Source organism: Scophthalmus maximus, chromosome 9 (genome assembly GCF_022379125.1).
Source record: "Scophthalmus maximus strain ysfricsl-2021 chromosome 9, ASM2237912v1, whole genome shotgun sequence".
Classification (NCBI taxonomy): domain Eukaryota; kingdom Metazoa; phylum Chordata; class Actinopteri; order Pleuronectiformes; family Scophthalmidae; genus Scophthalmus; species Scophthalmus maximus.
In genome coordinates, this window is record NC_061523.1 from 14,501,452 (window position 1) to 14,513,827 (window position 12,376).

General features: G+C 40.3%; 1 protein-coding gene across 2 annotated transcripts in view; it reads right to left on the bottom strand.

Moving 5' to 3' along the window:
* The window catches only part of pcdh11 (protocadherin 11), a 123,171-nt gene extending 114,396 nt beyond the window's left edge, over positions 1–8,775 (bottom strand). For both annotated transcript variants that reach the window (XM_035650317.2, XM_035650319.2), the window contains exons 1-2: positions 7,999–8,775; positions 1,293–1,887 (exon numbers count right to left, since the gene is read on the bottom strand). In XM_035650317.2, coding sequence (XP_035506210.1) covers positions 1,293–1,832 — 540 coding nt within the window. In that variant the 5' untranslated portion in view covers positions 1,833–1,887; positions 7,999–8,775. The remainder of the gene's footprint in view (positions 1–1,292; positions 1,888–7,998) is intronic.
* Positions 8,776–12,376: the final 3,601 nt, after the last annotated feature.

Consider the following 12,376-nt stretch of genomic DNA (forward strand, 5'->3'; position numbering starts at 1 on the left):
GTAACCTGTTGCTGGAAATTGGACATGCAGTATATGCTGGGTCTGCACTTTCTACTGCATGGTCTCTGATATTACTGTACATAGCAGAAAAAAATTCCCTTATTTAACAGCCTTTTCTTTTACAATGAAATAAAGCATATGAAAATATCAATAACGTATAAAATATTGTACGTCTCATGACATATTCCACTTTATGAAAAGTAGGACATATTTGCATTGCATATTTAAAATTAACAGCACTATAGCACAGGAGCTGGTTTATAGAGGAAACTATAATGCAGAGTAATGCATATTACATGAAAACCATATGGGATAAAAAAAAAACAACAACAACAACAATAACAATGTAAGGACCTCAAAATAACAAACTATTCAGACCTGATGTAAACAGATGGCAAACTGCAGCCAAAGTGCCTAAAATACTAATATCCTGCTTGCATTGGAGACAGGCATCTGTTTAATTGAGAAAATAAAACAAAGTTATACTCTTTGTCCCATTTTATATCTTTGTAATTGTTTCTCCAAGACAGATAGCTACAGTCACATTTGGTTAAAATTTATGGCTATAAATGTTCTTTTGCAAATAATGTATTTTAATTATCAAGTCTGAAAAGCAAACCAGTAACATGAGGCTTGTTTCAGTATTACAAGGCCTCAGGCCTTTATCTTTCACTATCTACATCTTTCACTCCCTCTGTGTTGAACTAAATTAATTTGCACAAAATAGCATTTAATTTAGACATGAGATTGCAGACCTCTTATCGACTTCAATTTTAGTGGAATGAAACTTTAAGAGTCTTATAGGAGTTCAGCTTCAGGTACTTAAATAATGTATTATTCAATGACAGCTAACAAATACAAAACAGGATATACAGGAGATGTTATTGGTCGGTACTCAGGCTGCAGCAAGTCTGGTGTTAGATGAACCACAGTGATGTTCACAAATGAACAAAGTGGACATTTGGAAATTGGTAACTGTTTTGTCTGACCTGTGTGTCGTGTGTTATATTATGTGTCTTTAAAAGCATCTTTTTTGCACTTTGAACTAGAGCTCAAAAACTGTGGTTCTGACAACAAACTGTTATAGCGTTTGCAAATGGTCTTCCAATAATTTGCAGTTTTCATGAAGACAAACACTAAAAATAGAATTTTCCAATGAATTTACAACCAACTTAAATGCACAACCATTTTGGAAAATACATCAATATAACTAAAGCCACTCTGAAGAAAAGCAAAAGTACCTGTGCATTTCATTTTACATATGTTATAGACAAAAAAGGAGTGATCCTCACCTTGACCAGTTCATAATGTTGGATCCCATTGATTCCTACATCAGGGTCAAATGCAGAGGGCACCGGGTATCGGGTGTTGATTGCTGTGTTCTCAGGAATTGAGATGTTTATTACAGTAGACTGGAAAAGCGGTGCGTTGTCATTCACGTCCTCGATCAGGAAGCGGATCTTGACCAATCGGAAGATCTCATCAGGCAGCACGGCCACCTCGATCTCATAGTAGCAGCGTTTCTCAGCGAAGACCCCTGAACATAGCTTCTCCCGGTCGATTCTGTGATTGGTGGTAAAGATCTCCCCAGTGTTGGCCTCCACTCTAACCAAAGGCACATCACCTGTCTTGTATACAGGCTTGAACTGCAGTGGCGAGGACAGCCTGATGTTGGGGTCTAGGTTGAGGTCCAGGTCCTTCCGCAGGTTGCCGATTCGGACGTTTTCTGGCTGCTCCTCCTTCACTGTATAGTCCCTCTCCTGGGCCCGGCATAGCAAGACCACACAGGTGAGCAAGACTGCCAGCACATGAGCTTGACTTGCCAAGTCCATACTCAAGAGTGGATGGGAGGTTCACTTTTACAGCAGCAATTCTGTCACAAGAGAGCTGCGAGACAGAAAAGAGAGAACACACAATGTCAGTGCAGGGAAAAATTACATGGCATTCAAATTCTGATGTAATTAGTACTACTTTCTGTCATGAGGAGTTTTCAAGATGACCTATTCATCCTAACTAGTATTGAGCCCACATCCTCCAGTGTCTTTGAGAGCAAATTAACGTTGGTTTTACACAATTAACCTCTGATGACATCCACTGAGCAAGCGGACACGTAAAGGTTACCAGTTCACATTTCCATCAATCCATCTCCTCGCTGTAAGGAACCATTTCATATTTCTTTTTGGGAAGTATGAAAGCAGTCGAGTTCACTGTTGCGATGAAATAGTTGATTTTGAAATCTTTTTCCACAGACTACAGTGCAGAGAAAAAAAAATGGGACACAGGGAAAAACTTAATTCATTTCTGTGTCATTGTGAGCCGATATGGTGCGATGCTGTTCTCATAAACTGCACCTCACATCCAGACTCCAGCTGATTTGGAGACAGCATAACTGAGCATTAAGTACTTGTGCTTCCATGCATGCACACACACATGCCGTTGCACCGCTTGACAGCAACTATTAATGGACAGCCTCATTTGCTCTCAATGTAAACAATTGAGCTGGCAAATATTTCATGCCCATGCGTGTAAACATAAACAGTATGATAAGAGCACTGTTTTAAGTTACTCTGTTGGAAGGAGAAAATGATGTGGAATTATTTTTTGTGAAAGTTGCCATCAATCAAATTAGTGAATCACATTTAATCATAACTTCATTACATCCTGACAAATGTGTTTTCTCCAACAACAAATTTATACAGCACCCAGTTCTGTTCGTACTGAATATTGCTTATGATAGAAACCTTAACAGGAAATTTAGTACAGATGAATTTACCATCACTGAACATAATACATTTTCTTGTGTTGCGTGTCAACTCATTTGATGCTGCTGTTCTACAAAATGTTAGCTGTTTTAAATGTGCAAACGCTTGCCAAAGGGCAGGAAAACCAAGTGCCAAAACCCAAGTAGGTCATTGGAAGATGATGAAAGAGTCATACCCTGCCAGAATATGCTTACATCAAATATTGACTGCTTTCCACCAGTTGATTAGTAGGTTACTTAGTCATTCATTAGGAGAGTTGCCTTATGTGGTAAACTCACATTTTGACTTATTTGTTCATTTAATCCAGTCTTGATAATCTTTACCTCCGCCAAGGAGATTGTGTTTTCACCCCTGTCCGTTCGTTTGTTGTGGTTAGTTGGTTGGTTGGTTGGTTGGTTGGTTACCAGCTACTAAACAGATTGTTGAAAGAATGTGACATGGGCCAAGAAAGATCCCCTTGAATTTGTGTGTGGATTTTGTCTCCCTTTTTGTGCGGACAAAGGGACTAGGAATTTGTTATAACTTCCTTTAACATTGCGAGATTGGGCATTATTTGACATTTCACCATTTTCCCAGGGAATACTGCATGGGTCATGATGACTACATCAGGCATATTTAGGGGGGACTGAGGTCAATGAGTGTGTGCAATTTGGTGCGACTTGATGGAATTTAAGGGGACTTCCCTGGTGGTGGTGGTATACGCTCTACTAAGTGCCATTCTAGTTAATAAATGGAATCCCATTATTTCCACCACAATCTGGTCTCTATCAAGACTTGGCTGAATAGGCATTAATGGGCTTCTTAGACATTACAGTGGTAAAGCAGTGTAATTATCAAAGTATATCTTTGTTGAGTACATTTTTGCTGTAAAAAAACAAACAGAATTACATTTCTGTTCTTTACATTGATTTTAGTATGCAATGACATATCTGGGCAATTCCACCAATGCACAGCTATGTTTACTTGTCATAATAATATTGGCTCCCAAAGTGTGTTCTGATGCAATATATTTAAATGACTAATATAATTTCACTACTCATATCCCACTGTGTGTTTAGGTCCACCAACCCCCTGAGTGTATATTAACCACATATGATTTTCCTCAAGATATTGGTTTGTATTCATAAGGCAGCTGCCTTGATATCAAAGGTCCATTTTCTTTAAATGTAAGGCAAAAGTGTGTGACAGCAATCACACAAACGATGTACGGCCAGTGCTGAAAATGCATCCATACCTGCGGTAACAAGGGACCACAAATAGCTCTTTGGGAACCGTAATCTTTCCTACTTTATGAAATTTCCATCCATTTGCATGAGCCAAATAATATCCTGTAGAAAAGGTATGACTACCTAAACTGCTCTACAGGGGTCCCCTAAATTGGCAAGTCAAAAGCTTTCATAGCATTGAAGCTCTTGGCCTACCGACAAAGGGGAATTGATTAAGAATAAGAATTTAATTAAGCTGGTTTTGAATCAGCAACAATGGCAAGGTATCCATGTAGCCTGTAAAGACATATTCCGTTTCACGCCTTCCATGAAGCAGACGCATGAGACTTATTAAAGACAGCTGGACAGAAACAAAATCATAGCTGACATTGATCATTGTGAGGGTTATTCATTCTGCACATATAGGACAGGCTGTAGTATACTGTCATGTCAAAATATTGATGAGATATATCTCATTAGTAACTGTGACACACTTTACTTTGAAGCGTGCATCTTTCTGAGCGTGAGCAGCAATTGTCTCACTGTGATGATCGCCAGGCACTCCAAGGCTGAGCTCACACAACGCATAATGAAGTTTAAATTACATCCTTAAATGGGATGTGATTCGCTGAAGTAAAAAAGCATAGAAAAGATCAAAGCTTGATCTAGATTTTCTCTCCCTTGTAAGTGACAATAATGTTCCGCAGGATGAAGGGGTGTAGTGTGTCTTTTGACTTTAAGTATGAGCAGGAGTAGGCTACAAATGTAGGAACCAAAAAAACACCTTGGCAATACTGATGTTATGTTATACAAATTTATTATCATTGTGTATATATGTGTATGGATTTAGCACTCAAAACATGTGACGTTAGAAGTTGTATAGTTAAGGGGCCCGGGCTGACCTTCAACATATTGTGGACAAACATTTTTACCTCTCTTTTTCTATTACATGTTAATGTGTCCTTTTTCCGCTTAACAATGCTTTTCAAATATTTGCATTGCTTCTCACGTGTCAAAACTCTTTATTAACCTGTCAACGAGGAATAGACTAGGTGAGATAAGGAATAATGCTGGGGGGGGGGGAGTAAGGGGGGAAACAGAAATCCTAGGTGTCAGTCAGAGTGTCTCCTTTGCTTACATTTCACTAGTCTCCTGAAATGCTATTTTGAGCCCCAGACAGCAGGTTGAATCCAGTAGGCAAACTCAAGCCTCTCTCTTGAGAGACACAGAGTGAAGAGGAGCAGGCCGGCCGAGGATCACTTTACACGGCAATGTGACGGACAGGCCTTCCTGGTGTTTGCACCTACTGATGGGGAGCAATGAGAGGGGACACATACAGCTAACTTCCCCCTCTACCCTCACCCCTAAAGATACCCTCAACTAGGACCAGAGATAATTGGAGTCCTTTACCTGTCAAAGCCAGGGTTTCAGTACAGTTGTATCTACCAAAATTGCCTGCGGATCCAAAGAGATTTTTAAAAGAGGGTATCGGCATATATAATACTTTTGATTGTCTTGGGCTTTCTCTCTTTTAACAGCTTTAAGGATCACTGACAGCCTGACAGACCAGGTTTCTGTCGAGATCAGTCAGGTTTTTTTTTTCAGTCCACACAGCCAGAACAATTTTTCTTACATGGTGGAGGAATAAAAAGTGTTTTCTCTTGGGAAACTTCAACAATGACTATATAACCTAAGTCAAGCGGGAAAGTGCAAAATGAAAAAATGGTGCAATGACAATGTTAAGAATATATTTGACACTCCAAAAAGATGTATATTCAAGTTCAAATATCCCTGGGATTTGAAAAGCACACTACCTTAATTCAGTGGGAAAAAAAGAGATGATACATCAATCTTTTGGCACATAATTTGCAGCACAATGTTTGCAAGTCTGCAAGACTAAGCAGTCCTGTTTGGCTGACTAACCAAGTAGTTATTCACTTTTCAACATTGTCTTAATTATTTAATATACTTGGATTATGAACAGTTGTACTCCTTGGGTAATAAAATGGTCGCTGGGTAATATTTCTTCCCCTAATGCAATAGGAAAATACCAAACTAATTTACAACGTTGTAACAGTAGACCTCAAGAGGGCAGTCCATACATGCAAATGTAATCCTAATACTAAATATATACTAAATATATTATATACACCATATGTCACTTTGGTGTAACTTATGTCCTCTTGAATTTGTACATTGATTTTATCAAAATCCATTATTTTTATGTGACACTATCAGACAAGTAAAGATATTTTCAGAGAAACTGTGCAATTAATCAACAAAAAGTTGGAGAAATTAAAATGTTGTCTGAGAGCATAAACGTTGAGGATAATTGCCAAACTAGAATTTCATATTTTAATAATACTGGAAAACTGATTACAGCTAAATTCAAAATTTAACAAAGTGGCCATAGTCAGAGGGGAAATCGTGCTGCAGACGACATCATGGATTTTGAGACAGGAAAAAGGTTGTAATATACAATATAATGTCATTTATGCGAAGTGAAAAATGACAACTCAACAACTACAATATGGTGTATATCTTCAAGTCGTCAGATCGTAGAAATATGATGGACAAACCGTTTTCATACAAACTATATTTGACTTTAGAAGGAGAATTTTAAAGAACCCTGAATGTGTTCCAGTGGACCAAGCAAACACACGCACGCACACACAAACAGTGAGATGAAACTAAATCAAAGCTAAGAGACAACATCTTTGACATCTGTGAGATCTCTCTGAGGCTACAGGTTAGATACACCACGGACTCTTTAGCACACACCACAGTTTCAAGGTACGACTCCGAAAACTCATCACCCTGCATATGCAGTTGAATGTATCAGAGGTATGAAGATAATTGGGAATACTGTTACAACATGTACAGCATGGAAGGATATTGCAGACTATGATCAATTGCTCCACACCTCCCGGTGAATTCCAGACGCTGATGTGCATGAGCAGATGGTTTTATTGCTATTTTTCAGATCAAACAAATATCCAGGCTGCTCACATTCACACACTGATTTATCATTTTTTTCCCACCTTTTTTTCTTTTTTAATCTAAAGCTGCCTCATTGTGCAGCCAGAATAAGCTGCACACCTTGGGAAGGTTCACACTTCCATTTGATTTAATTCTCCTGCAAATATTGAGCTGATTAGCGAGGCCTTGTGGGAGACTTTAAAAAATAAAATAAACGGGCACCACAATAATCTATTGCACATGGAGCAGCTATACCACATTAGGAGCCAGAACAACCACCTGGCAGTTAATCTTCCGGCCAACGGGGCTTTACGCCGTGCCTGTTTGAACTGTTACCCCTAGCAGCAAACAAGTAGATATGTATTGTGTGAGCATGCTGATGGCCCCCGGGGTTATGGTCTGTGACAGTGGACCGCTTGACCAGGAGCGCGCTATTGCCGCGCACCCAAGCACCGTGGCCATGCAGGCTGCTGAGAGAACCTGCGCGTCGAAGTCCCTGCAATCGGTCGCTCTTGGGAAGTGGGCCTATCTATCCGGCGATCAGTGTTCAACAAAACTGATTAATGCCCGAAGTCGTGACCAACCGCGCGGTACACACAGGCTTATTCATAATGCGACAACTCGGCTTAGATTCTCCACAGTGCACCGTGTCCGTGGATCGTTTGGATTTACATCGGGTGCACGGGGCCGCCTGTTATATCTTTGGAACCGCTCTGTGGGGGGAAAAAAAACAACCCCCACGGAACATCAAAAATGACCCACTATCGCGACACACGGATTTATCCAAGTGCCGTGGAACACCATCTCTGAATGTTCGCCCAGCTCATGTGGCTCGCAGTGATTGTGAATGCAGCGCAGGTACTCGCCGGCACTCGGAAGTCAATTTGATTTTATTCCCACCACATACATTAGGATGCGGGGCGCTCTCCAGTCTCCCTGAATGCGCTCAGAGGAAAGACCACTCGTGTGCATAAGCTCGGAGACCACAAAAGTAAAACACAATTCGATATTAGCAGTAAAGTCACGGTAAAAAAAAAAAAAGCGAAGCTTACCTTTTCCGCCCGAATGGGTTGGAACATCAACCGCGAGCACCGCCGCGCAGAGACATCACTGATTTACCAAAAAAAAAAAAAAGAAGTGCCATGAATTAAACTAAAGGGGTGCGAAAGGATCCTCGTCGGTGGCGTCAAAATGCAATACAAGCAGGGGAAAAACGTTATCCACTACAAAAAACTTATCCATGGGCTAAGAAATCGGCATCCTCGTATGCAAGAGAAAAATGAATCATGTGCAGCGATCAACTTTGCAAAGGAGACGCTGCTATTCCTCTTCGGATGTCTCGGGCTCGCAATTCCACGGGCGAAGATACGCACTGATCCAAACGTGTTTTTTTTTTTGTTTTGTTTTTTTTAATGAACTTTGAAACCCGTAGCCCACGTTTGCCTTGAAATGTGTACTTTATTTGACCAAGTGAAAAAACGCTGGCGAGCTACTCGTGTGCGTTAAGCGCTTATTGACCAGCGCGTAAAACTTCAATCCAAGTGCGCAAAAAAAAAAGAAGGATTTCTGATGAAAAACCGAAGTCTTTAACCTACGTTATTTCAAAATCACTTGTTTAAGACTCATTCGAGGTTGTGCACGGTCCCGAAAAAACAAAAACAACAACTCTTAAATGGAGGGATGCAGAGTGCGCATCGCCCCCCCAGTGGAGTTGGATCAAAGTGTGCCTCAGTGCAGCATCACTTACAGGAGCTGGGATAGGCGGTTCGCCGTATCTGTCTGCTAAGCTGTAGATGTCTCAGTAGTATTGTATGAACTCAGTTCCTGAATACTGCCCACCTCTCTCCCTCTCGCTCTCCCATCGACTGACATCATGGCGGAAGGAGGAGCCAAGCACAGATTTAAGAGCCCCGCTCCTCTTAAAGCCGCACTGCGTTGGGAGAGATGCTTGCACCGAGATGTAGGCGGATGGCGGGGTATGTGTGCGGACCACAGATGCCTCTGCTGTTTAGACTGGAGCCACCCTGCTCCAAAAATCCGCCTGAAAGCAAGAGGGGGGCACTGTTCACTTTCATGCGGAGCCATGTGTCTGCTTTTTTGAAATTATTATTTGCAATTGAGGTGTTACAGTATCACAGCCACCTCTTAATAATGATGAGGCTCACATTCTTTTCAGACATTCCCGAGAGTGTCAACGGGCTATGGCAGAGCTCATCTCGGGGACAGAGGAGATAGATTAGCCTAATAATGGGTTTGTTCACAGTGCCCATGTGAAAAAATGTTATCAAATATTTCCTGTGGTGTATGAGCCAATCGCAGTTCAGCCTATATCCACGAACACTTTGAACTCTTGAAATGCAAGAAATCGCAAAATGTTAACAACGGATTACCTGGGAAATTGGGGGAAATGTCATTGTATTAAAACTGACAGGGTAACTGAAATGCCTCATTAAAATGATATGGCATATGGATGAGATATCCGGTATCAGCAAAGTGCCTTAGGTTGTGTAACAGTGTGTATCTCGGACCATGAAACCCATTGAAGTGAAATTACAGATCTGGCTGTAGTTGTACGGCACAATGTCAAACAGGCACCATTGCAATATATTGAGTGGCTCAAAAAAAGAAAGAAAATCACTGATCACAAATCATGAAGTTGTCACTTTCCTGCTGCGGCTCTGCCCTGAAGTAAACTGTAACAGGTGCTTTTATGGGGGGTCATAAAGGGTTATGGTGACACAGAGGTCAGATCATCACCTCTGTTATGTTACGGTTAATTACCCCTTGTCCCTGTGCTATCCCCTCATACAACAAATAGCTGCAACTCTGCATCTTAACAAGTTCAGCCCCTGGCAAGGTTTCATAAACAACATTCCTCACCTGTTCACTTTTTCCTTCGACATTATTTCGTGTCACACATCTCTTCCCTGAAGATAAAAGGCCAAGGATTTGGTCAGATGTTTGTTTCTGTTTAGGCCAAATTATACTTTAGTGTAAAGCTGGGGTGGGAAACATCCAGCCTCCAGGCCGTATGCTGTCCGCAAGACAATTCACAAATACTGAAAAAAGCAACTCAAAAATAAAAAATAAATGTTCTAAAAGAAAATAACATAAATAGTACACTTACATGTCCTTCAGGGTGATCCCTCCTGCCTGTGTTTGCCAGGTCATAGTCTGGGTGAACAAAAACCCAGGTAGCTGTTACTTGTCATCTCTGACAAGCATCATGGCGACAAGAGAAGAAAAGAAAAGTAGAACAGAAAAGTGGATGCAGAGTGTTGCACTATCCGTGCCTAGTTTGTGATGAAAAAGACCAACCTCAAGCATCATTACAGCTGGAAACATGCAGCTAAACTGAGGTTGTTAAACTGGATGGTAAATTTGATGCTCTCTGGTTTAGTTTGTTTGCCCAACAAGCAGCATTCCCAAGACCACATGCTGACGGAGCTGGACAGAGACAATGTTATGGAGTCTAGTTTTGTGGTGAGAAAAAAAAAAAAGGCTCCACACCCCTGATCTGAAGGCAACTGCTGGGAAATTGTAGGGACATTTTTTTTCTCGACAAGTTAAATGACTTCTTTCCCAGTAAGAAAACACAGTGTGCTGCATTTTTTTCTCTCTTTTGTTAGACTGAGTATTCCCTAGGGACTTGATTAAGGAATTTAACAGCCAAAAAGCAATAAAATTAGTTAGAAGGCAGAAGAATTTCTCATCCATGAAGCATTTTAATATATCAACTTTCAGGGAAAACTTTTCTTTTTTTTTTGTGTGCATTTTCTAACAATTTGCTTCGCTGCCGTTATAATTCAACAACATTAAATATATCTATTTATGTGAGTATAAATTGACACTGGTGGCGATTACTCTCCTGCCCTTGATTTATTAATTGTAAAAGAAATCCTTAATGTTGCAGAAGCTTAACCAGAGCAGACGATTAGCTTAAAGGTCCACTCATTGATCTTTTTTTCCCCCCATAGATTTCTGTTCTAGTGAACAGTACCAATTGCATTGAGTTTCCATAAGTCAACAATTTAGCTAGTAAATTGTAGGTTGTCACAGGGTTATCACATCCTGTATGTCATGCTATATCAAAATCTGGGAATGTACAATCTACTCTCTTTTGATGGGGCCTCAGAAATTGTATAAAAATTTTTGAGCGATAACGTGATGTGCAAACCTCTTCATATAACTTTCGACTGGGTCATTTGTCTGATACAACAACTGTTTCCAACGATGTCAAAGCAAAACTGTGCCCTGCTGAGGGAATTCATCACAGAAATGCAGAAGAGCAAAGCTTGCTTCCGTTTTCTTCTTTTTATCTTTTCTTATTTTATATGATCTGTCATCCTTGCTGTTGGCCTCCTACTGAATCCATGACTTGTTATTCACACATGTAAAATAAATAATTGGTGGAAAGAGCACACTCACTAATATACCTCATCAGCCAGGCACAGCTGGGCACGGGGATGGAAAGGAAGGGGTTGCAGAGCTAAATTGCAAGGTCACTATGTATTAACATTCAGAGGTTTTGAGAAAGAATAGATTCTTTGCCAACCATATTCAATTCAATGCCATTCTGCGGGCTCTATATTATCCTTTCAGCTTAAACAGCATAACATGTCCAAAGAGAACAGTAGCTACTGTGCCAGTCTTTGTTCAGCACCCAGCGTTGCCATGGATTTTTATTTTCTTTTAGCATTTAAGTCGAAGTTTGCTTGTGTATGTCAGTCACAAAGAGGAAAGTATAAATGTCCACATCACGCATCATGTCCACATCATAAAGACGTCAGACGTTTGAAGAGTTGGACACATCTTTTTCTTATCCATACAGGCTGGGTTTGTATCCATGGAAACTTTCAAGAATGACTGAGATTTATCACAATGTTTTGAAACTGTCTCTATTGCCTCAATCGTTTCTTTCTCCCGCACTTTGTCAAGGATCTCTGGAGGAAGAGAAAGATTTGAGAAAGATGGAGTGGACCGAGCGAGGACAATTCAATATTTGCTTTTACCTTATTGGCAACAGAGGTAGAATTTTATAGAAATGGTGTAGAAACTTGGGAGAGGCCAAATAAAAAAATACACCTGGAATGGAATAATATTTGAACTTTTCCATACAATATGAATATTCAGCATGCATGGCTTAGTTTCTTCTGGAGCAGTAGATAGCAAAGAAGAAAAGGCCTTTAGGCAGGCCGATCACAGACTGTCATGTCTGGGGCAAAATGGTTAAAAACAAAAGAGAGACAAATCAGAGGGTGATTATATCCGACTGTTGCATTGAGGATTTTGAATATTATCAGTTATGTACAATATGCGACATATCCACATTTGCTTTTGTTGTTTTGTCACAGTTTGGTTTCAGAGTGTCCTTAAGTTGTTTTTATTCACTCTTTAAAATTGTATTTTATTTTATTTTATTGTACAGCA